This window comes from Cherax quadricarinatus, chromosome 22 (genome assembly GCF_038502225.1).
Source record: "Cherax quadricarinatus isolate ZL_2023a chromosome 22, ASM3850222v1, whole genome shotgun sequence".
Classification (NCBI taxonomy): domain Eukaryota; kingdom Metazoa; phylum Arthropoda; class Malacostraca; order Decapoda; family Parastacidae; genus Cherax; species Cherax quadricarinatus.
This window is the reverse complement of record NC_091313.1, coordinates 17,956,378-17,980,595: the sequence shown is the minus strand read 5'-3', so window position 1 is coordinate 17,980,595 and position 24,218 is coordinate 17,956,378. Positions and strand designations below refer to the sequence as shown.

Here is a 24,218-nt window from a genome sequence, read left to right as displayed (position 1 = left end):
ATCGACCCCTGCAATCACGTATAGATGACCACACACACACACACACACACACACCATATGTTAGTGGTTGTCGTTGCTGTTAGGAAGATTCGCTGGCTCTGGCTCTCACCTGCTCAGTAAACCAAGCTAAGCTGGTCTTGTGTCTTCCATACCTGCATGTCTGTATCTTTAGTCTATTTTTTATGATTGCTTATCTGTATGTCTATCTAAACATTAATCTGCATGTTTACTGAAGCTCACCTTACCATATATATATATATATATATATATATATATATATATATATATATATATATATATATATATAGCAAGAGAGAGTGAGTATAGTATAGTGCCGTCTTCCCCCAAGCTAGGGTAAACTGAAAAAGAAACACTTTCACCATCATTCACTTCATTGTCTTGAAGAATTGAGACAATTATGCAACATAACTGTGTTGCCAGAGGCATGTTGATACTATAGTTCAGATGACCCTCCAAACTGCAAATATACCATCCCTCCTCCGTCTCACCTCCAGGACTCAAGTCCGGCTAGTTGGTTTCCCCTGAATCCCTTCATTCCTCTAGTATGGAGGTATATCCACAGGATGTTGCCTTTTATTTACTCATGACCTGTTTCCAGTGACCCGGCCTGGTGGTCACGAACTTGACCCAGAATAAACGAGATTAGATTAGATTAGATTTTGCCACCGAAGTGGCTAGTTTATTGTGCACCCCATATCCATCCTGTGGACGGTAGCGCGAGAGCATGTGGATACACAAAAGGCCTAGGAACTAGGCCCCAAAGGGTTAACAGGAATACATATGGATTTATATCTACATATCTATAGTTCACTTATCTGTTACAAGCAAATTTAGGAAATTTGCTTAGTATATCTGGTATCTTATTTTCATTAATAAGATATCTTGACATGTCACATAGGTTATTATACTGTCTGTCTCTGTATTCCTCAATAAGTGGACAATTAAGCACATAGTGTTCAAGAGAGTGACCATATGCCTGATCACATAATTTACATTTAGTTTGATCATCATCTGTGTGTCTCCCAAACTGCCAGAAGTACTTGTAACCAAGCCTAAGCCTGGCCACTACAACATCAGTCAGTCTGTTCACATTGCAAGTTGCTCCATAAACATACTTATCTACGTTCATGTTATCATAGTGGGTTATAGATCTACTCAGGCTTCTAACTGCATTCCTATAACAATCATTTTCATTATTTACTTCTCTCCTAATATTATTCCTAATGCTAGACACAGTTATACCAAAGTTATATTCTACATTCTCCTTCTCGATACTCTTCTTGGCTAACATATCAACTTTATCATGAAGGAGTAATCCAATGTGTGATGGGATCCATAGCAATTGTACATTAATTCCTTTGTCCCTAATTTTTGAGTATCTATACCTGGCTTCCCCAATGAGCATGTTGTTGGAGTCATTATATGAGTCAAGAGCCTTCAATGATGACATAGAATCAGTAATGATGATAGAGTCAAGCTCAGTGTCATAGGTTAGCTTTAGTGCCATTAGGATTGCAAACAATTCAGTTTGCAGTGTAAACGAGACAATATATAAACCCAGGATAATACACACTGAACATCTGGAGTACCTGGAGTTTACCTGGAGAGAGTTCCGGGGGTCAACGCCCCCGCGGCCCGGTCTGTGACCAGGCCTCCTGGTGGATCAGAGCCTGATCAACCAGGCTGTTGCTGCTGGCTGCACGCAAACCAACATACGAGCCACAGCCCGGCTGGTCAGGAACCGACTTTAGGTGCTTGTCCAGTGCCAGCTTGAAGACTCCCAGGGGTCTATTGGTAATCCCCCTTATGTATGCTGGGAGGCAGTTGAACAGTCTCGGGCCCCTGACACTTATTGTATGGTCTCTTAACGTGCTAGTGACACCCCTGCTTTTCATTGGGGGGATGTTGCATCGTCTGCCAAGTCTTTTGCTTTCGTAGTGAGTGATTTTCGTGTGCAAGTTCGGTACTAGTCCCTCTAGGATTTTCCAGGTGTATATAATCACGTATCTCTCCCGCCTGCATTCCAGGGAATACAGGTTTAGGAACCTCAAGCGCTCCCAGTAATTGAGGTGTTTTATCTCCGTTATGTGCGCCGTGAAGGTTCTCTGTACATTTTCTAGGTCAGCAATTTCACCTGCCTTGAAAGGTGCTGTTAGTGTGCAGCAATATTCCAGCCTAGATAGAACAAGTGACCTGAAGAGTGTCATCATGGGCTTGGCCTCCCTAGTTTTGAAGGTTTCCATTATCCATCCTGTCATTTTTCTAGCAGATGCGATTGATACAATGTTATGGTCCTTGAAGGTGAGATCTTCCGACATGATCACTCCCAGGTCTTTGACGTTGGTGTTTCGCTCTATTTTGTGGCCAGAATTTGTTTTGTACTCTGATGAAGATTTAATTTCCTCGTGTTTACCATATCTGAGTAATTGAAATTTCTCATCGTTGAACTTCATATTGTTTTCTGCAGCCCACTGAAAGATTTGGTTGATGTCTGCCTGGAGCCTTGCAGTGTCTGCAATGGAAGACACTGTCATGCAGATTCGGGTGTCATCTGCAAAGGAAGACACGGTGCTGTGGCTGACATCCTTGTCTATGTCGGATATGAGGATGAGGAACAAGATGGGAGCGAGTACTGTGCCTTGTGGAACAGAGCTTTTCACCGTATCTGCCTCGGACTTTACTCTGTTGACGACTACTCTCTGTGTTCTGTTAGTGAGGAAATTATAGATCCATCGACCGACTTTTCCTGTTATTCCTTTAGCACGCATTTTGTGCGCTATTACGCCATGGTCACACTTGTCGAAGGCTTTTGCAAAGTCTGTATATATTACATCTGCATTCTTTTTGTCTTCTAGTGCATTTAGGACCTTGTCGTAGTGATCCAATAGTTGAGACAGACAGGAGCGACCTGTTCTAAACCCATGTTGCCCTGGGTTGTGTAACTGATGGGTTTCTAGATGGGTGGTGATCTTGCTTCTTAGGACCCTTTCAAAGATTTTTATGATATGGGATGTTAGTGCTATCGGTCTGTAGTTCTTTGCTGTTGCTTTACTGCCCCCTTTGTGGAGTGGGGCTATGTCTGTTGTTTTTAGTAACTGTTGGACGACCCCCGTGTCCATGCTCCCTCTCCATAGGATGGAAAAGGCTCGTGATAGGGGCTTCTTGCAGTTCTTGATGAACACGGAGTTCCATGAGTCTGGCCCTGGGGCAGAGTGCATGGGCATGTCATTTATCGCCTGTTCGAAGTCATTTGGCATCAGGATAACATCGGATAGGCTTGTGTTAACCAAATTTTGTGGCTCTCTCATAAAAAATTCATTTTGATCTTCGACTCTCAGTCTGGTTAGCGGCTTGCTAAAAACTGAGTCATATTGGGACTTGAGTAGCTCGCTCATTTCCTTGCTGCCATCTGTGTAGGACCCATCTTGTTTAAGTAGGGGCCCAATACTGGACGTTGTTTTCGACTTTGATTTGGCATAGGAGAAGAAATACTTTGGGTTTCTTTCGATTTCATTTATGGCTTTTAGTTCTTCCCACGATTCCTGACTCCTATAAGATTCCTTTAGCTTAAGTTCGATGCTTGCTATTTCTCTGACCATGAATTAGAAAAATGAATGAATGAAAAAAATGAATGAAAAATGAATTAGAAAAAGAATGGAGAGAGACTTGAACCGTGATCCATGCATATAGCAGGTGTAATGCTGTACCCCAGTGGAACAATGGAAATAAATCACTGATTTTTATGGGGTTATCCTAGGTAATCTACACATATGCTGCTATGTATGATAATTTATATAACTGTATTTATGTGTATCTGTACCAGAATAAACTTCCATTTAATCCTGTGGGACAGTCAAAGTGTTGTGAAAATATCACAACTACTATTATTCAAACGGATTTAGCATTTTGTGTGCATATGCTACTGCTAATATCATGACTCCAAGGGTGTATATACAGTAGACCCTCGTTTAACACAGTTTGGTTTTGCACGTTTTGGATATAGCACGATTGAAAGAATTGCGGCATATTTTTGTTTAACACTTCGTAAAATTAGTTTAACATTATTGCGGGAGGGGAAAAATTTTGAGCGCCACCGGGCGGGATGGTCTGTGGGTTATATCATTGTGTCAACAGGGGAGACCTACTGCCATGCCATCCTCCGCCTCCCTCAGCCACCCACACCTCCCTCCCACACCCACCCACACCACCCTCCCACACCCACCCACACCACCCTCCCACACCCACCCACACCACCCTCCCACACCCACCCACCCTCCCAGCCTTCAGTTCGGTTCATACGATGAACTGCGTGTAAGACAACGATATTCAGGAAGCTCGATGTGTTTATTCACATACATATTTTCTTATTTTCATTGCCATGTGTTAAATCTGCCAAGCAGTCATGGCACTGACTTGACTGAATGACTTACTGACTTGACTGAATGACTTACTGACTTGACTGAATGACTTACTTGGCTCAATGACTTGACTGAATGGCTTACTGACTTGACTGAATGACTTACTGACTTGACTGACTTACTGAAAAAGAGTGTATGTGTAGCACATAGCTCATAACTTTCTGTAATGGTAGCGGTCACTTTTTTTTTACCCCCCCCCCCCGGTCCAACCTTCAATACCTCTATAATATCAGATTTTTATTAATTTGGGTGTCTTTATCATGCTTCTATGTTATTTATGTTATACCTTTCTTTCAATGCACCAGCCATATCCCACTGAGGTGGGGTGGCCCAAAAGGAAAAACGAAAGTTTCGCCTTTTAAATTTAGTAATATATGCAGGAGAAGGGGTTACTAGCCCCTTGCTCCCGGCATTTTTAATCACCTCTTACCGCTCTTACGACACTCATGGCTTACGGAGGAAGAATTCTATTCCACTTCCCCTTGGAGATAAGAGGAAATAAACAAGAACAAGAACTAGAAAGAAAATAGAAGAAAACCAAGAGGGGTGTGTATATATATGCTTGTACATGTATGTGTAATGTGACCTAAGTGTAAGTAGAAGTAGTAAGGGCTACCTGAAATCTTGCATGTTTAAGAGACAGAAAAAAGGACACCAGCAATCCTACCATCATGTAAAACAATTACAGGCTTTCACTTTACACTCACTTGGCAGGACGGTAGTACCTCCCTTGGCGGTTGCTGTCTACCACCCTACTACCTAGGGTTGTACCTAATATTCTGGAATAACTATGATAGGTAGATATTATTTATTGATAGTAATAGTATAATTATACAATAACAAATCTAAAAGCAGTGCTTTGAAACTGGGTCTAGACCAGCTGATGATGCCTTAACGTCAGCTGTATAATGTACTGCAGGGTAAAAGAACCCAGAGATCCATTACAGAATTTATGCACACTCCAATACAACCATACAACCGTCGACTTCAGTACCAGAACCTCTACCATCCACTTCTGCCGACAACCAACAACCATCTACCTCAGCCCAGTAGGGCAACACCATCCATATCCACTCTCTTCACAATCATCCACAAACACCATTGCCCTCAATTTAAGGTAAGAAATACTATTATTTCTATTGCGTTTGTAGTCTTAAGCAGTAATATATCACGACAATGCACTACAATTACATGTTCTCTTTTATTTTGTAAGATCTGGAGGTCAAAAAAAAAAGAAAGTTGTTTGGCTTTTTGGGGGCTCCCAGGAATGTAACCTTATTTTTCACATAAATTCTTCAGTTCGTCTAACACGGTTTTGTTTAACACGGCGTTTTCAGGAACGTAACTACTGTGTTGAACAACAGTTTACTGTATCTAGTAACACTTAGTGTATATATGCTGAAAGTATCTTTGGCTGGTTTTAGCGAGGTGACATGCAGTCTTAAGGACCCTTGTGAAGTCAATGTTTCCACACCACTCATGATCTCTCCTTTGCAGAATTTGGTGATGGGAGTGGCAGAAATGTTAGCAGAGACTCTCCAGGGCGGCGCCAACTACACCCAACACTCTCGATGCCCCCTACCTCGTCCAGTGGCAGCCATCATGGCCGTGCCCCGCTTACCCGCACCAACTCAGAACCTCCACCGCCACCTCCAATGCCTAGCGCTACTCCCTCTCCAAAGACCTCACCCTCTTCCTCTCATAGGATGCCTCAAGAGGTTGATAATGTCTCCCTGGCCTCCTCCAAGCCCTCCTCGCCCAGGTCCACTCATAACCCACTCGAGGAGAGGGAAGATGAAGGCCCCATTGAAGAGGGTGTAGTAAGGCCCTCTGAGTTTATCAGGAGACATTCTCAGAGAAGTGAAAATGGATCACTTAGAGGTAAGAATGTATTATTTAATTACTGACTTTCTGGGCCAAACATAAGGTTACATTAAGATCAAGTAACTGTCCTGGTGGGCCCTGCTAATGAGCAGCAATGTATACAGTGTTTGGCAGGATATGGATGTTTTGTCTTTCCCGTTTCCGCAGAAATTTTCACCATAATATATTTCTCTAGCAGTTGAGGATAGGGCACATATTGCTGCACACTAATATTGCTGCACACTAACAGCACCTTTCAAGGCAGGTGAAATTGCCGACCTAGAAAATGTACAGAGAACTTTCACGGCGCGCATAACGGAGATAAAACACCTCAATTACTGGGAGCGCTTGAGGTTCCTAAACCTGTATTCCCTGGAATGCAGGAGGGAGAGATACATGATTATATACACCTGGAAAATCCTAGAGGGACTAGTACTGAACTTGCACACGAAAATCACTCACTACGAAAGCAAAAGACTTGGCAGACAATGCACCATCCCCCCAATGAAAAGCAGGGGTGTCACTAGCACGTTAAGAGACCATACAATAAGTGTCAGGGGCCCGAGACTTTCAACTGCCTCCCAGCACACATAAGGGGGATTACCAACAGACCCCTGGCAGTCTTCAAGCTGGCACTGGACAAGCACCTAAAGTCAGTTCCTGATCAGCCGGGCTGTGGCTCGTACGTTGGTTTGCGTGCAGCCAGCAGCAACAGCCTGGTTGATCAGGCTCTGATCCACCAGGAGGCCTGGTCACAGACCGGGCCGCGGGGGCGTTGACCCCCGGAACTCTCTCCAGGTAAACTCCAGGTTCTTAGGAGCATGTGAGTTGCAGGTTGAACTCAGTTGATGTTGATTTTTTTTTTTTTTGCAATAAATGACCTTTACAGTATGTTCCAGTATTACAAATCTCACAGTCTCATCCTTCCTTTTCCATTAGTTATGTAAAATAAATTTCCTAAAGGTAATTTATTTTCATATACTGCACCTCATGTCTTTTCACACAAGAAATTTTCTTTAGGAAATTTCTTGTGTGAAAGGATATGAGGTACTTGGAGTTTACCTGGAGAGAGTTCCGGGGGTCAACCCCCCGCAGCCCGGTCTGTGACCAGGCCTCCTGGTGGATCAGAGCCTGATCAACCAGGCTGTTACTGCTGGCTACACGCAATCCAACGTACGAGCCACAGCCCAGCTGGTCAGGTACCGACTTTAGGTGCTTGTCCAGTGCCAGCTTGAAGACTGCCAGGGGTCTATTGCTTATCCCCCTTATGTATGCTGGGAGGCAGTTGAACAGTCTTGGGCCCCTGACACTTATTGTATTGTCTCTTAACGTGCTAGTGACACCCCTGCTTTTCATTGGGGGGATGTTGCATCGTCTGCCGAGTCTTTTGCTTTCGTTGTGAGTGATTTTCGTGTGCAAGTTCGGTACTAGTCCCTCTAAGATTTTCCAGGTGTATATAATGATGTATCTCTCCCACCTGCGTTCCAGGGAGTACAGGTTCAGGAACTTCAAGCGCTTCCAGTAATTGAGGTGTTTTATCTCTGTTATGCATGCCGTGAAGGTTCTCTGTACATTTTCTAGGTCAGCAATTTCACCTGCCTTGAAAGGTGCTGGTAGTGTGCAGCAATATTCCAGCCTAGATAGAACAAGCGACCTGAAGAATGTCATCATGGGCTTGGCATCCCTAGTTTTGAAGGTTCTCATTATCCATCCTGTCATTTTTCTAGCAGATGCGATTGATACAATGTTATGGTCCTTGAAGGTGAGATCCTCCGACGTGATCACTCCCAGGTCTTTGACGTTGGTTTTTCGCTCTATTTTGTGGAAGGAATTTGTTTTGTACTCTGATGAAGTTTTAATTTCCTCATGTTTACCACATCGGAGTAATTGAAATTTCTCATCGTTGAAGTTCATATTGTTTTCTGCAGCCCACTGAAAGATTTGGTTGATGTCCACCTGGAGCCTTGCAGTGTCTGCAATGGAAGATACTGTCATGCAGATTCGGGTGTCATCTGCAAAGGAAGACACGGTGCTGTGGCTGACATCCTTGTCTATGTTAGATATGAGGATGAGAAACAAGATGAGAGCGAGTACTGTTCCTTGTGGAACAGAGCTTTTCACCGTAGCTGCCTCGGACTTTACTCTGTTGACTACTACTCTTTGTGTTCTGTTTGTGAGGAAATTATAGATCCATCTACCAACTTTTCCTGTTATTCCTTTAGCATGCATTTTGTGCGCTATTACACCATGGTCACACTTGTCGAAGGCTTTTGCAAAGTCTGTATATATTACATCTGCATTCTTTTTGTCTTCTAGTGCATCTAGGACCTTGTCATAGTGATCCAGTACCTGAGACAGACAGGAGCGACCTGCTCTAAACCCATGTTGCCCTGGGTTGTGTAATTGATGGGTATCTAGATGGGTGGCGATCTTGCTTCTTAGGACCCTTTCAAAGATTTTTATGATATGGGATGTTAGTGCTATCAGTCTGTAGTTCTTTGCTATTGCTTTACTGTCCCCTTTGTGAAGTGGGGCTATGTCTGTTGTTTTTAGTAACTGTGGGACGACCCCCGTGTCCATGCTCCCTCTCCATAGGATGGTAAAAGCTCGTGATAGGGGCTTCCTGCAGTTCTCGATGAACACGGAGTTCCATGAGTCTGGCCCTGGGGCAGAGTGCATGGGCATGTCAGTTATCGCCTGTTCGAAGTCATTTGGTGTCAGGATAATATCAGATAGGCTTGTGTTAACCAAATTCTGTGGCTCTCTCATAAAAAATTCATTTTGTTCTTCGACCCTCAGTCTAGTTAGCGGCTTGCTAAAAACCGAGTCATATTGGGACTCGAGTAGCTCACTCATTTCCTTGCTGTCATCTGTGTAGGACCCGTCTTGTTTAAGTAGGGGCCCAATACTGGATGTTGTACAGTATATGAAAATAAATTACAGTAATCAGTTCCTTTGAAATGCTATTCTTAGTAAATTTTTGAATAGCTGTTGACACTTGCAAATTCGGTACAAAATTCCAGGCTCTATTTTTATACATTGATTTTGAGTAATTTTCTCTTATGATTGCACATTATTTACATATTTTTTTATTGCAGGACACAAAAAGCTGGATAGGCCCACATCTCTTCCACTGGATGTTGCAGAACATTATGGCAGAATAATGACTGATGGTAAAGATAGGGATGCCGTAAGCTCAAATGAGGAGCTCAGTCAGTCTCCACAACTAGGAAAGTCACAGATGAATGGAAAATCCCTACCATTCATCCCTCCAAAGTTCCCTGTACAGCCATCAGACTCTCTCCTTATAAAACCTTCAGAATACCTACGATCTCTGGGAGGAAGTGTCATTCGATCCCCTTCAAATGTCGATATTAAGCCTCCAAATGGATCATCTCATGTAAATGATACCACTCCACATTTTGCTGAGATTCCAGATGTTGTCAACAGTGCTGCCCAAGTTGCTGTGCCACCTGCACCACTGCCGGCAATTCCAGAAGCCACTGAAGAAGAACTAGCAAAGACCAGTGCGAATACACCTCCTCCTCCCCCGGCTCCTCCTGCACCGCCAGCATCAGCAACAAACACATTGCCAAGTCGGAATAACACCCTTACCAACGGCTCCAGCAGCAAAACAGTCTTACCCACAATCAGTGTGACAGACCTGCAGAGTGTACAACTGAGGAAGATAGAAATCAAAGTTGCAAAGCCCACTTCGGTTCCTCTTCGAATTCCCATTAGTGAGTGCTCAAGCAAAATATGTAATTGTAAATGCCCATATTAAAATACTAGAAGATTATGAAAATATAACCTTTTAATATTTCTCTGTTATAAGTCTTAAATGACTCAGTTTTTTCATATGAGTAAATAGAGGCATAGTTGACAAATAGGCAGCAGAGAGTTTGCATAAATGGGGAGAAATCAGAATGGGGGCACATCACAAGCAGTGTTCCACAGGGGTCAGTGTTGGGCCCCTTGTTGTTCACAATTTACATAAACGACATAGATGAGGGAATAAATAGCAACATAAGCAAATTTGCTGATGACACCAAAATAGGCTGTCCAATTCATTCTAATGAGGATATTAGAGCACTCCAGGATGATTTGAATAGACTTATACAATTGTCAGAGAAGTAGCAGATGCAGTTTAATATAGACAAATGCAAAGTTCTAAATGTTGGAAAGGATAGTAGCCATGCCACATATAAACTAAATAATGTAGATCTTAATATTACTGATTGCAAAAAGGATTTAGGAGTTCTGGTTAGCATTAACCTGAAACCAAGACAATAGTGCACAAGCGTTTGCAATAAAGCTAACAGAATCCTTGGCTTCATATCAAGAAGCATAAATAATAGAAATCCTCAAGTTGTTCTTCAACTCGATATGCTGCACAGTTCTGGTCACCGTATTACAGAATGGATATAAATGCACTGGAAAACATACTGATGAGGATGACAAAGTTGATCCCATGTATCAGAAATCTTCCGTATGAGGATAGGCTGAGGGCCCTGAATCTGCACTCTCTAGAAAGGTGTAGAATTAGGGAGGATATGATTGAGGTGTATAAATGGAAAACAGGAATAAATAAAGGGGATGTAAATAGCGTGCTAAAAATATCTAGCCTAGACAGGACTCTCAGCAATGGTTTTAAGTTGGAAAAATTGAGATTCAGGAAGGATATAGGAAAGCACTGGTTTGGTAATAGAGTTGTGGATGAGTGGAATAAACTCCCGAGCACCATCATAGAAGCTAAGACATTGTGTAGTTTTAAAAATAGGTTAGATAAATGCATGAGTGGGTGTGGGTGGGTGTGAGTTGGACCTGACTAGCTGGTGCTACTGGGTCAGAAGCCATGCTCCTTCCTTAAGTGGGGGTGACCTGACTGGGTGGGCCATTGGTCTAAGTCCGGGGTTGACATGGACTTACCCTGCATGGGCCAGTAGGCCTGCTGCAGTGTTCCTTCTTTCTTACGTTCTTATGTTCTTTAGCACTTAGTTATGATTGAAAAAATTATAATAATAACTAGCTTCAGAGTTTGGTGACTAGCTGAATTTAAAATAGTAAATGTTATGGTAATTTGGCTACAGTCAAGGTTTTTAAATTGCATCCCTTCATTGGGAGTGTCCTGATGCTGCTGAGGGCTCTTGATCCAATGACTGGAGCTACCCTCCCCTTAGATTAAATCTGATTATCTCCTATTTTGCTGGTGCTGTGTGACTCTCAGGTTTGATACTTTCCCATGACTATTAGAATAATTATAATAATGTAAAGCATCATTTTAATGAACCCCCAGTTTAATCAATTGTGGATTTATTGGACAAAATCTGTGGCTGGAAGAATCTGGATACAACAAAGAATTGTCTATTATTGTTGTGATCATCTGGGAAAAATTAATATTTAGATTTAAAGGACTAAATCCATTGAATCCAGAATTGTCAGTTATCGTTGCAGTTATGGAAGAAACAATCCTACCACTTGGATTTAACAGACAATCGCCTTTAAAGAATATCTCCATTAGTAATGTTAAACTGATGGTTCCCATCTAATACTAAACTGTATTTAGCCTATTTTCCAACCACACCTGAGGCTTCTTTTAGAAGCTGTATAACATGCTAAATTTATATCAGGCTTAGTATATATATTAGCCATTTTATGTTATAAAAAATATGTTCTCTATCCCTAACTGCAACTTAACTATCAGAACTTTGCAGCCCAGTCCCAGGACCCATTTTGTGCCTCTGTAATCTCTTTGACTACTGCCCACAGGACGAGCATAGTGTGCATAATAAGTAAGTTTATTGAGGCACAGGTACACATAAGTACAATTATCATGCATAGTATAAATTACCTAGGATTACCCTAAAATTCAGATAAAGTAATTAATTGTATTTTATTTTTTAAGCATCAGCCATTTCCCACTGAGGCAGGGTGACCCAAAAAGAAAGAAAAGAGCAAAAAGAAAGAAAAAAATTTCATCATCGTTTAACACTTTCACCATCATTTCACACATAATTACTGTCTTTGCTCAGATGTGACAGTTTAGATGTCCCTCCAAACAGCCAGTATCCCAAACCCCTCCTTTAAAGTGCAGGCATTGTACATCCCAGCTCCAGGACTCATGTCTGGCTAACCAGTTTCCCAGAATCCCTTCACAAAATATTACCCTGCTAATGCTTGAACAGCTCGTCAGGTCCCAAAAAATATTAGTCTCCATTCACCCCTATCTAACATGCTCACACACTTGCTGGAAGTCCAAGCCCTTGCCCACAAAACCTCCTTTACTCCTCTCCAACCTTTCCTAGGACAACCCCTACCCCACCTTCCTTCCCCTACAGATTTATATGCTCTCTAAATCGTTTTACTTTGTTCCATCCTCTCTATATGACCAATCTGTCTCAATAACCCCTCTTCAGCCCCTGACTAATACTTTTAGTTACTCCACACTAATTGTATTTATATTTTCCACACTAATTGTATTTATATTTTGTATTTTACAGCAGCTCCTGAAGCAGCTTTCACTACTGCAAAGAATGATGTTATTGCTGAGCTAAAGATGGGAGTTGATATCCCTGGCATCAAAAAATTGAAATCAGAGCGTGCAAAGGAGGAAGAACTTCATGAAAAAATAGAGGAAAAAGAACTGAGTCGCCAATTTTCTGCTGTAAATTTTGTTGATCAAGTAAGTTGCAAGAGTATAAGTAGGATAACCTTGGTGAAGCACAATGAAAGAGTTCTCCACTTTCTTCCAACTGAATGGTCAATGACTAGGTCAAAAATACTTAATGGCTCTTTGAACTGTGTGTACACAAGGCTTTCCTGCATAATTGGTATTACCCAATTCTGTGATTGTCTTCTGGATGCCCAGCTTAAACGATGAAACATATAATAACTATGCTTTTAGAGTTCCTCTGGCCTCCCGATGAGTTAGCTCAGTTGCATTACAGATTATTGTGTTTGCTTTAAAAACTAATAATTCTCCTCTGCCTGTGAAAAAAGTGCCAGTCAAGGTTCCATGATTCCAATTAAGGACCCTTGATCCAAGGAATTGGATCTGTCCTCACTTTCCTTGGGTTGAATTTCAATGCCTCAAATTCCCCATGTGCTGTAGTGAAGCAAAAATTTATTCACTCATGACTAATGTAATTGATTTAATGTTTTGCCAAATCATATGTAAAAAAATATATATAAAACAAACAAGGATGAGTCAATATTAGTGCTCGTTTTATCACATAAAATCTATCTTAAAAGTATTTATGTAGCTGATATCTCCCATAATAACAGTTTGTCTAGAAAATAACTATTTTTGCCATGATTTGGATACCTTGCAGTTTCATGGAAACGTTTAAGATGCTGAGTTCTGCTGAGTAACTAAACTCACTGTTGACGTAGTTTAGGATGTGACAGAAAGGCAATACAAAGCTTAACTTTATTTATAGACTGCTTCTTGGTCTGCACAGAGTACGGACCATGGATGTTTCTGATTTTATTTATGGAAAGAAAGACTCAAGAATGGCTTCTAACCATTTTAATAGTCATTTTAATAGTCAGTTAGAAAGTTGATGTGCAACACTGGGGGGTATCTTTATTGATAAATTAGACACATGTGCAACTCTTGGATATCTTTGTTGAGGAAACGTTTCGCCACACAGTGGCTTCATCAGTCCATACATAGGAGAAACTTGAAGAACAGGAGGAGAATGAGGTAATCAGTCCCTCAACCTTGAGTCGATGTGTTCAGTCCATCAAGATTGATGGACTCAACACAAAAATTCAATGTATGTCAAAGGCCCTAAAATCTGGAACACCCTACCTGAGAACTCTAGAACTGCAGACACATTCATCACCTTCAAAACTACCATTAGAAAACATCTTATCTCCCTGATACACCCTATCAACTAACTACACGAATACCACCTGGTGGTTCACACTTACACTCACTCACCCATTTGACCATAAACAGGAATATTAATCTCAATCTTAAAATAATGAATCCTATGATACTCCAATACTGAAACTATGTACTGTGCCAAAACAAAAGCATTCACATTGCTAAACTCACAAACTAGTATTTAGTCACTTAGCCATAATACCAACTTACCTCATAATTTGTAATATTTTAAAATAAAGAATTAAACTAAGTCTGCCCGAAATGCCTAGCCATGCTAGGCGTTCTAGTGGTACACTCTGTAATCATTATTTAACTACATGTAAACCACACAACAACCAAATTCTGTAAATTCAACATTGTAATCTTTATAGAGAATAAACTTTGAATTCATCTACAAACGGTATCTTTATTACCAGAGTTTTTGCTTGCACCATAGGCTTCTTCAGTTAAATAAAGGTGTATATAACATTGGAGACAGTAGAAGTAGTTTTGAGGTGAGCAGTCCCTCAGGCTTAGTAGGTAGCAGTCATTCACTCAGGCTTGGGGAGCTGACCTACCAAACCTGGAAGACTAACTACCTCCTACCATGCCTGCAAGACTGACCACTTCCTACCAAGGCTGAAGGACTGATTACCTCAAAACTGCTTGTTCTGCTATCTCCATTGTTATACTCATCTGTATTTGACTGATGAAGCCTGTTACACAAGTAGAACATTTCAGCCATAAAGATACCTGAATGTTGTATGCGTGTCTTACTCATTAAGTTGTCAGTATTTTATACCATCAATAATATGCTATAGTACAATATGGGAGGGCCCTGCTTATACAGTACATTAGGTTCCAGACTACTGCTGTAAAGTGAAATATAGCCTCTTCCCATTTTCAAATGCATATAAAAGCCTGATAACATGTTTATGTTATCATATATTAAGTGAGCAATAGAGGTAGGCCTAAGAAATACTTATACTACACTACACACATTGCTTACCTTAAAATATTTTTGTCCTTAGCTTATAGTGAGTGGTCACTATATTGTAGGAATTCTCAATAAATGAAGAATGTGTATAATTGAAAACCATTGTATTAGTGAAGCACTGTAAAGTGGGGGCCCTCTTGTACTTAGAGGCTTAAAGAAACAGTATAACAAAATCTAATGAACTACTTTCACAATTTAGGTGCCTGAAGTTGACAATGCAGGAAATAGAATACCAGAATGGAAACGCCAGATGCTAGCACGGAAAGCTGCCGAGAAAGCTAAAAAAGAAGCTGAAGAATCACGGTTACAGGAAGCTGAAGAGAGGCGTATGCAAGCTATTCCACCATGGAAGAGACAACTCATGACGAAGAAGGATGATGGAACAATGCGGTGAGAATGAAGAACAGTTCAAATTCAGTACTGTCCTCTAGGCTAAGACATAGAATTAGTGTGAAGAACTGCCAGCACAGAACTTAGAGTATTCTGTAAAATACTTGTAAATTCTTGGAGAGTACTCACATAACACTTGTGCCCTCTAGGTTTCTAATAATGATAATGGCATAATGTGTGGGTTATGGTATTCTGACTGATGTTCCATCCCCAGGAACTTTATCAATTCATACAGAGACAAAGTAAAACATGAGGTTATACTGTATAGTGGCTGAGAATTCCATGGGGTCTAGTTACCATGGTTTGTGGTCGAGGGGAGGCCACTGATTTAGGTAACATATTCCATTTAGTTTAACCCTTTGACTGTCACAAGCTCCTTTCTGAAACTGTCATTCTGTCACAAAATTTTTGGAAAAAAAAAATAATTTTTTTTTTTGAAATGATAGAGTATCTTTTCCTGATGGTAATGACACCAAAAGTACGAAATTTGGTCGAAAACTCAAGGAATTATGCTCCCGCGAAGTTAGCGGTCTCGGCGACATATGTGGATTGGTGATTTCACCGAATTTGAGCCCTGTTTTTGGCCAATTCCATTGTTCCAGTTGACCAAACTCATAGCTATTCCTTTAGAACTGAATTTTTTCTATCAATTGAGTACAAGGAATCCCCCATTTACCGATTTGAACTACCCAATAAAGTGGTCAGAAATTGGCAATTTGGCCAATTTCATGCAAATTAAAAAAGATGCCAATTTCAAAATAAGGTCCAGAATAAACAATGCAGACATTCTTGGCACTAAAATAACATATCCTATGTTCATTAGTCACATCTCTAGGCCCCTTATATTACTATTGCTTTCTACTTTGATTTTTTATTCATACAAAAAATAGAAGCTTTACTGTTATGCAGACTACTGCATTATTGTAAAAATGGTATAAATAATATCAGTGCACTAGTGAAAGAATATTAGACTCCCCAGTTGACATGTATTGGAAGTGTGGTTTGATTTACTTGCTCTTGAACATTGGAAAAATCGAACATTTCCGCTACTTTGAGCTCAATTTCAAGGTTGTTTTCATCGTGAAACTAATCAAAATCATCTCTATTTCTTTTAATATGTTTTCCATTTTATCACGCGAGACCATGAAAACGAGAATACAATGATAAATACTATACGAAAATACACCTCAAATTCGGCATTTTAATCCAGAAAAACGGTCAGCATTTTTTTTTCTCATTATGCACTGTGTGCTGCAGGATTTTTTTGTGGTGCACACTGACCACACAGACCCATTCTCTCACATGTGGGCCTACCAGCTTTCTCCTGCTTGATTTGAAGCCGCTAGAATTTGTGTGTATTAATACGTCTGAAACACTGGCTCGTAAGACGTATATATACGACCAAAACAGTCAAAGGGTTAAGTCAAAAACTCTGCATACATTATTTTATAAATAACTTTATTTTGTCATGCTCTTTCCATACAGTAAGTTTCAAACGTACTGTTATTGCCATGTAACTTCACAGAACTTTCCTGTTATTGTATTGTAGTTGCTGTATTACCATTGTAGCCTCACTAACTTCTTAGTTATTGTAGTTATTAACATTGTAGCCTTACCCTCCAGTTATTGTATTGTGGTTACATTATTACCAGTGTAGCCTCACTAACTTAGTAGTATTGTATTGTAGCCCCATACTGTGGGGCTCCATAAATATTGTATTTTTTTGAACCCCAAAAATATTTAAATTTTTTAATTATGGTATGCATGTCCCTTCTTCCCCACTTAAATTGAACAGTTTCTTGTTCAGAACATTGCAACTACCTTTGTTACTGGTTCAGAACATGGTAACTGTCTTTGTTTCTGCAGCCAGAACTGGATATCTGTCTGTACATTTTAACCTTCAGGGTTGGGTTATTGACTATACGTTTTTTTTTTTTGTCTGGACCTGGTGGATGTCTGCATGCCTCTGTGTCAGGGCTTGGTGACTACTTGACTACATGTTTTAAGGTCCAGGACCTGAATTGGTCTCTGCATGCTTCTCGGTCAGGGTCTAGTGACTTGTCAATATGTTTCAAGATGCAGGACCTTAATTGGTATATGTATGTCTCTGTGTCTTGGCCTGGTAACCTAACATCCAGTAGGCATGTGTGAGCACGTTAAATAGTGGTGAGTGGAGGCAAATTTATTTGGTACTTGACGAGCTGTTGGAGTGTGAACAAGGTAACATTTTTTGAAGGGATTCAGGGAAACTGGTTAGCTGGACTTTGAGTCCTGGAGGTGGGAAGTACAATGCCTGCACTCTGAAGGAGGGGTTTAGGATATTCACTATTTGAAGAGACATCTGAATTGTTGTATCTGTGCACCTTTGGCAAGACAGTTATAGTGTGAATGATGGTGAAAGTGTTTCTTTTTTGGGTCACTCTGCCTCATTGGAAGATGGCCAGTGTGTTGAAAGAAGAAAGATATACACACACATATGCACACATTGACAAGCTGTGAATCGACCCCTGCAGTCACTTATAGGCAAGCACACACACATACATACATAGACATACGTACACACATACCTTCATTCATTTACTTTGCTTTTTTGGCTCTCCTTACGAAATTATACTTTTCAAATTTAAGTGTATAAAGAATTTAGACTAATAAAATAGATGACACTCAGAGTTATATTATATCCAGAGAAAATAAAATTCTTAAAATATATTTCATAAATTAATGCTGAATTGTTATAATTCATAGGTAAATAGACAGGTGGAGGGCCTGCATGTAATTTCTTACTCTCTTACCTTACTTATTATGATATTTGGAATGTGCTGTTGCTGGGGCTCCTGACATTTAGTTTCAGTGTGAAAATTTAACAAAAGTAATTAGAAAGTTATTAATATTTCTATCTTTAACTAATGACTAATGACTTGTTTACCATTTTGTCATAGTTCTGACTGCAATTATAAATTACAATAGCACTGGTTCTGCTTAGTTTTCTTGAGCCATTTATAGTAAAATTTGGGAATTTACCTTTTTAACTGTTATACTAATGTGCTCAAAGCAGCAAAATTGTTTTTTATGCTTTTTTATATAAAATCAGTAAAAAGGTAAGTTGTCAGCTATTTTTATATAGTCGTAGATTAACTTTATAGAAAATTATGTATCAATAGATATAAAGCAGACTTCATCAATAATTTTTTGTGTGTGAATAAGACACACATTGCTGGTTATGGAATTTGATTTTTGAATTGAGTCATTGGTGGTCAAAAACGTCTTCACAATTTAATACCATAACCCACATTATATCCTAGTTACACACTTTCAGTATACTTTATCATTGAATTGCCAACAGTAATATTTGTCAGGAAATATTTGCTTATGACGGACTTTTTTCATCTGACAGCATGAAGGACGTATCGACAAACTGATGACCTGACAACAATGACTTTTTTCTTATTTTTGTGCTGCATGTTGTTTCCCATGCAGTGAATGAAATTTCTGGCCCATCTCCTTACAGCAAGTAATGGAGGGACACCATTCCATAACTTATCTGAAACACTTGTAACTCTGGTTTTTGTGACATATTTTCTCTGATTTTCTCTCAGGTTTTACGTTCTTGCATGAGTGAGTTTCAGATTTGTGCCTAGTGTGTATTTTTCTCTTCATACTGAAAGGTTTTCATAATTAGAATATGTCATAAAAAACAGCACTGTAGTTTGATGCTCTAGGGTAACTATGAAGGTTCTTTATGACTTCTAATAAAAACATGCACCGTTATTTCATTTAATTTGTTACAGTAATTAGGAATCTGATAGCTGTTTCAAAATGTGATGTACCAGTAATCGTAATTAGTCCTTCTTTGTTCTAAACTTTTGCCCAAATTTGATCCCTTATGTATTTTTGTGAATAATGTGAAAATGTTTACTTTTACCACTGTATGTCTCTCACTTACCCTGAGATGATACATATAAATCTTTACAGTAAGACAATTTCACTGACACTGTGCTGAAGCACAACAGAGATAAACACTAAAATTAAAAATTATATATAGTAAATAATCATAAATATCTGTGCATTAGAAATGAGACATACACCAGAAATATTACATTTTACTTAAAAATCAGAAAATTTTCCTTTGTGTCAGGCATCATGTCACCTCGGGGACACAATCACAAAAAGTGAACAAGTGTAAAACTCTGTTGTCATTACCTATTTGGGGGTTTTATCACAACATTTGCTGGACCTGTCTCAATCCCTGGAATCTCGTTGGTTATTGTTTCAGTGACCGACCACTCACAGCACGCACGCAGTCTCCGGTCCGCATCGCCCTGCACGTCAAGCACTAGATTCTAGAGTGAGTGGCGGTTGTAGTTGGGCAAATAATGCATTGCTTTTAGCAACTTGGATGCTTCAGAATTAAAATCTCTCTTTTTCTCATGTTACAAAAGCTTCATATATTTACTGATTCTGCAGACTCATGATTATCCACAGCACTAAGCTTACTAATCATATATTTCTGTGCCTTCCAGATATCTGAGACAATACACCACCAGTATGTAAAGTGTATTAATAAAGTGCAAGATAAAGTATCATCGCTAGACAGTGTGGTAGATGTATTATACTTCTCATTAAAGAATCAAGGTTAAGAATTTATTTTTGCTTAAAAAAAAAAAAAGGGGGGTCCTGCATACCATGAACCAGTATACCAACTACAGTGCTCCTCTATTCTTACATTAACTTACAAAAAAAATTCAAGTTGCATTATTAATATTAAAGTAAAAGATATGAATGCTTAAAGCAGAATTCAGTAAACTTGTTTCATATTAGTATACATATCTTCTCATTCAGAGCAATGTGGCTTGTAAAATCTTTGCTGAAATTTTTGATGCATTCTTAAATTTTCAGTTGCCAAAAATTTATTATTGACGCCCAAAGCATTTCCTGAGAACATTCTAAAGCTGTTTCCAATTTACTTGCATTCCAGGTTAGTGAAAGAGACAGAAAGCTAGTAAGCTCATTGAGAAAATAAGAAAATTAAAACAATAATAAATGTCCTCACACCTATTGACAATTATTGTACTTAAAAACAACAACCAGCAAAAGTTGCTGTCAAGTTTAAATATATAGCAGATCCACCATTGGAAGTGTAGCATGAATACATATGGATTAAACAACTCCAAATAGCAGATGTTTTATTTTAATATTGCTAAGTTTATCAAAGTGACAAAAGGTTAAAAAAAAAAAATCAGCATTTAAATTGGGTATAAAGACTTGTAATGTCAAACATACCTGTTTTTTAGATAACTTTTTACCCAGGATTAAAGTTTCAGTTCATCAATCACAGGCAAGAAACAAAATACTGTAATACCAAGAAAGTGGCAAAAAAGTTGATTACATGAGAAAAGAGACTAGCAAGTATTTATTAATGCATATGTAATACAGCAATAAATAGTTTTATTACACATCTTGCACCCATACTGTGGGCAGCACTTATGTGATTACAGTGGTTCACAGTAGAACTGGAGGTTGGGTCTCAAAATTCTGTAGCAATGAAACTACCTACAAGACATGTTTTGTGGCTCGGTGGTAGCATCTTCGGCTTTCAACCAAGGGGCCCTGGTTCGATCCTGGGGATAATATTCATTGGAGATGTTTATTTACCACTGTTTATATGGCTGTAAATAGGTACCTGGGTATTAACACACTGTCATAGGTAACAACCTGGGGAAGTGGAAAAAAGAACCTCAATGGAAATAAGTCACACTGATTGACTGTCTGGTTACCCTGTGTTACTTATCCTCTAGGTTAATAATCCAAATCAAGTCTTCTTCATTTTCAGTCACAATATGCATGTAAAGTGATGTACAGCAAGCTTGTAAGAGTTTATAGAATATTTCAGTAATGAAATATCTTTACAAGATACCACCAGTTTAAAAAAAATATACAGGGAGTTTTAGTAAAGTTAGCATGGCAATATCCTATAAAGAATTGTGTGCAGCAATAATACAGTGGACCCCCGCCTTAGGATATAATTTCATTCCAGAAGTATGTTCAGGTGCCGTTACCGAACAAATTTGTTCCCATAAGGAATATTGTGAATTAGATTGGACCGTTTCAGACCCCCAAAAATACACATACAAAAGCACTTACATAAATACACTTACATAATTGGTCGCATTGGAAGCTAATTGTAAGGCGGGGGTCCACTGTACGGTGGAACCTCAAAAATCGAACTGCTCCCAACACGACCAATTATGTAAGTGTATTTTTATAAGTGCTTTTATAAGTGTATTTTTAAGGGTCTGAAATGGACTAATCTAATTTACATTATTCCTGATGGGAATAAATTCATTCGGTAAAGGCACTCGAACAGACTTCTGGACCGAAGAAAGTTCGATATTTGAGGTTCCACTGTATTATGCTGCTGTGTATTCGAAAGTAGCCAGGGTATCAAAAGATGAACAGCATTGAATACAAGTAATTGAGATGTAAGCAGGGCACTTCATGATTTACTATAAGCAATTCAAATGCAAAATTCTGTTAATATATGATCTGACATAATTCACTGAAACCTGACAAAAGACTTCTGACAGACAGACCTTTACCTTGACATCTACTTACATTGAATACAATATTGTACCTGATTTACTGAGTATCTACCATAAATAAAAGAAAAAATATGCAGGGCAATATTAGTGCAAAATTTGTTAAGTAAAAAAATAAAAAAAGATGATAAACAAACATACTTCATATTTTAATATTTTTTTCAATTTTCAGTGGATCCTTATACATACCAAAAGTTGAGGAAGTCAAGAAAATCAAGGTTGTAAATTCTTCTCAAGATGTGAATAAGGCACCAAAGAAGGACTCTGAGAAGGAAAATGCACAACCAACAAACACTCCCAGGAATTCCTCCAACAGCACCAGCAACCCATTGAAAGGCTCTTCTGAACCAGTTAATTCATCAAATACGACAGTGAAAAAACCTGAAGACACTAGACAAGACACCAGTGAAGAGCCGCGCATGCCTTGGCGTACTAACCTACGCAAAACAAATAGCAAATTGAACTTGCTAGAGTAGCCTAGTTATACTGTATACAGTTCTAATGTTTATAAAGCCATATACTGTACTTAGTTCTTATTAAGCTTGGAATATGTAATTTTATACTGTAATTCCAGAAATGGCATTTTTATTCACATGGCACAGAATTTTACGACTTTTGTGTCATTTTTGGCTGCTGCATTTAATGTAGAAATTTACACAGCTATTCTTAAAATTAACTTCTGTGAACCACTATATTTTCTGTATTATACTTGTAAGCAATTCTAATACTTTTCCTGTTATAGAGCCATTTTTTAAGCTTAAAGATTAAGTTGTAAAGAATAGTGTATCTATGTACATAGAGAATTATATACCTGTATGTATTCCTTGTAAATACTGTGTAATGTGATTTATGATTGCAATACTGTAGCTCAATATGCATTATTGAGAGATTACTAACATTATGGCTGATTCACAGTGCCATTTATCTTGTAAATGGTCCATCAAATTAACCGAGAATTTTAAGAACTTCACGTATTTGAAACTGCCTAAAATTGTGCTTCTGACAAGGAAGTTTTTATTTAGTAGTTATTATCTAAAAATTTGACAAGAGGGTTTAGCATTGTGTAGTACCATGCAATGATGCATGGAGCTTCAACATGCAGTACCATGCACTGATGCATGGAGCTTCAACATGTAGTACCATACAATGATGCATGGAGCTTCAACATGTAGTACCATGCACTGATGCATGGAGCTTCAACATGTAGTACCATACAATGATGCATGGAGCTTCAACATGTAGTACCATGCAGTGATGCATGGAGCTTCAACATGTAGTACCATGCAGTGATGCATGGAGCTTCAACATGTAGTACCATGCAATGATGCATGGAGCTTCAACATGTAGTACCATGCAGTGATGCATGGAGCTTCAACATGTAGTACCATGCAGTGATGCATGGAGCTTCAACATGTAGTACCATGCAATGATGCATGGAGCTTCAACATGTAGTACTATGCAGTGATGCATGGGGCTTCAACATGTAGTACTATGCAGTGATGCATGGAGCTTCAACATGTAGTACCATGCAATGATGCATGGAGGTTCAATAAAATACTACCACCTATACTGCTGTTTTACAGCTCATCTAAGACTGAACAGCCTTTAGTTAGGCCTTGATGGCCTTGAAAGACCCATTTTAATTTAGCAGCTTATTATGAATTAATAATAAAAATAATAATTATAATAAAAGTGATGGATAAATAATATGAATATATATTATAATTAGTGTATGTTAAGAATATACTTTCTCAGAAAATGGTATAGTGCTGTATGACCCATGTGTGTTTATTGCTCCTTTTGTGTCTATAATTTCCCTTGAGGGAGGTGCCTGGTGGCCAGTGAGAGAGACTTGATCCAGGGAACTGAGCTGTTCCTCTTCTTTGGGTCAAACCTAAATGACTCCAGTTTCCCAGATGCTGTATGTACCCTTCCCCCTCCTATGGGTTTAGTAATGACCCTTGATTAAAACAAAATCTATAATAATAACATTGGCAAACTTTCCATGTACCAGCACTGAATGATCCTTATGGGTTTAGTGCTTTGCATGACCGTAATAATTT

General features: G+C 39.1%; 1 protein-coding gene across 12 annotated transcripts in view; it reads left to right on the top strand.

Annotated features, from left to right (window-relative positions):
* f (espin protein forked) overlaps positions 1-23,724 on the top strand; it is a 638,438-nt gene extending 614,714 nt beyond the window's left edge. For 8 of the 12 annotated variants that reach the window (XM_053778210.2, XM_053778207.2, XM_053778212.2 and 5 more), the window contains 5 exons: positions 5,937-6,320; positions 9,401-10,042; positions 12,803-12,984; positions 15,369-15,559; positions 22,328-23,724. In XM_053778210.2, coding sequence (XP_053634185.2) covers positions 5,937-6,320; positions 9,401-10,042; positions 12,803-12,984; positions 15,369-15,559; positions 22,328-22,631 — 1,703 coding nt within the window. In that variant the 3' untranslated portion in view covers positions 22,632-23,724. Of the gene's footprint in view, positions 1-5,936; positions 6,321-9,400; positions 10,043-12,802; positions 12,985-15,368; positions 15,560-19,832; positions 19,905-20,079; positions 22,296-22,327 lie in introns of those variants that run through there. The other 4 variants (XM_053778205.2, XM_053778214.2, XM_053778206.2 and 1 more) reach the window with 3 other exon arrangements.
* Positions 23,725-24,218: the final 494 nt, after the last annotated feature.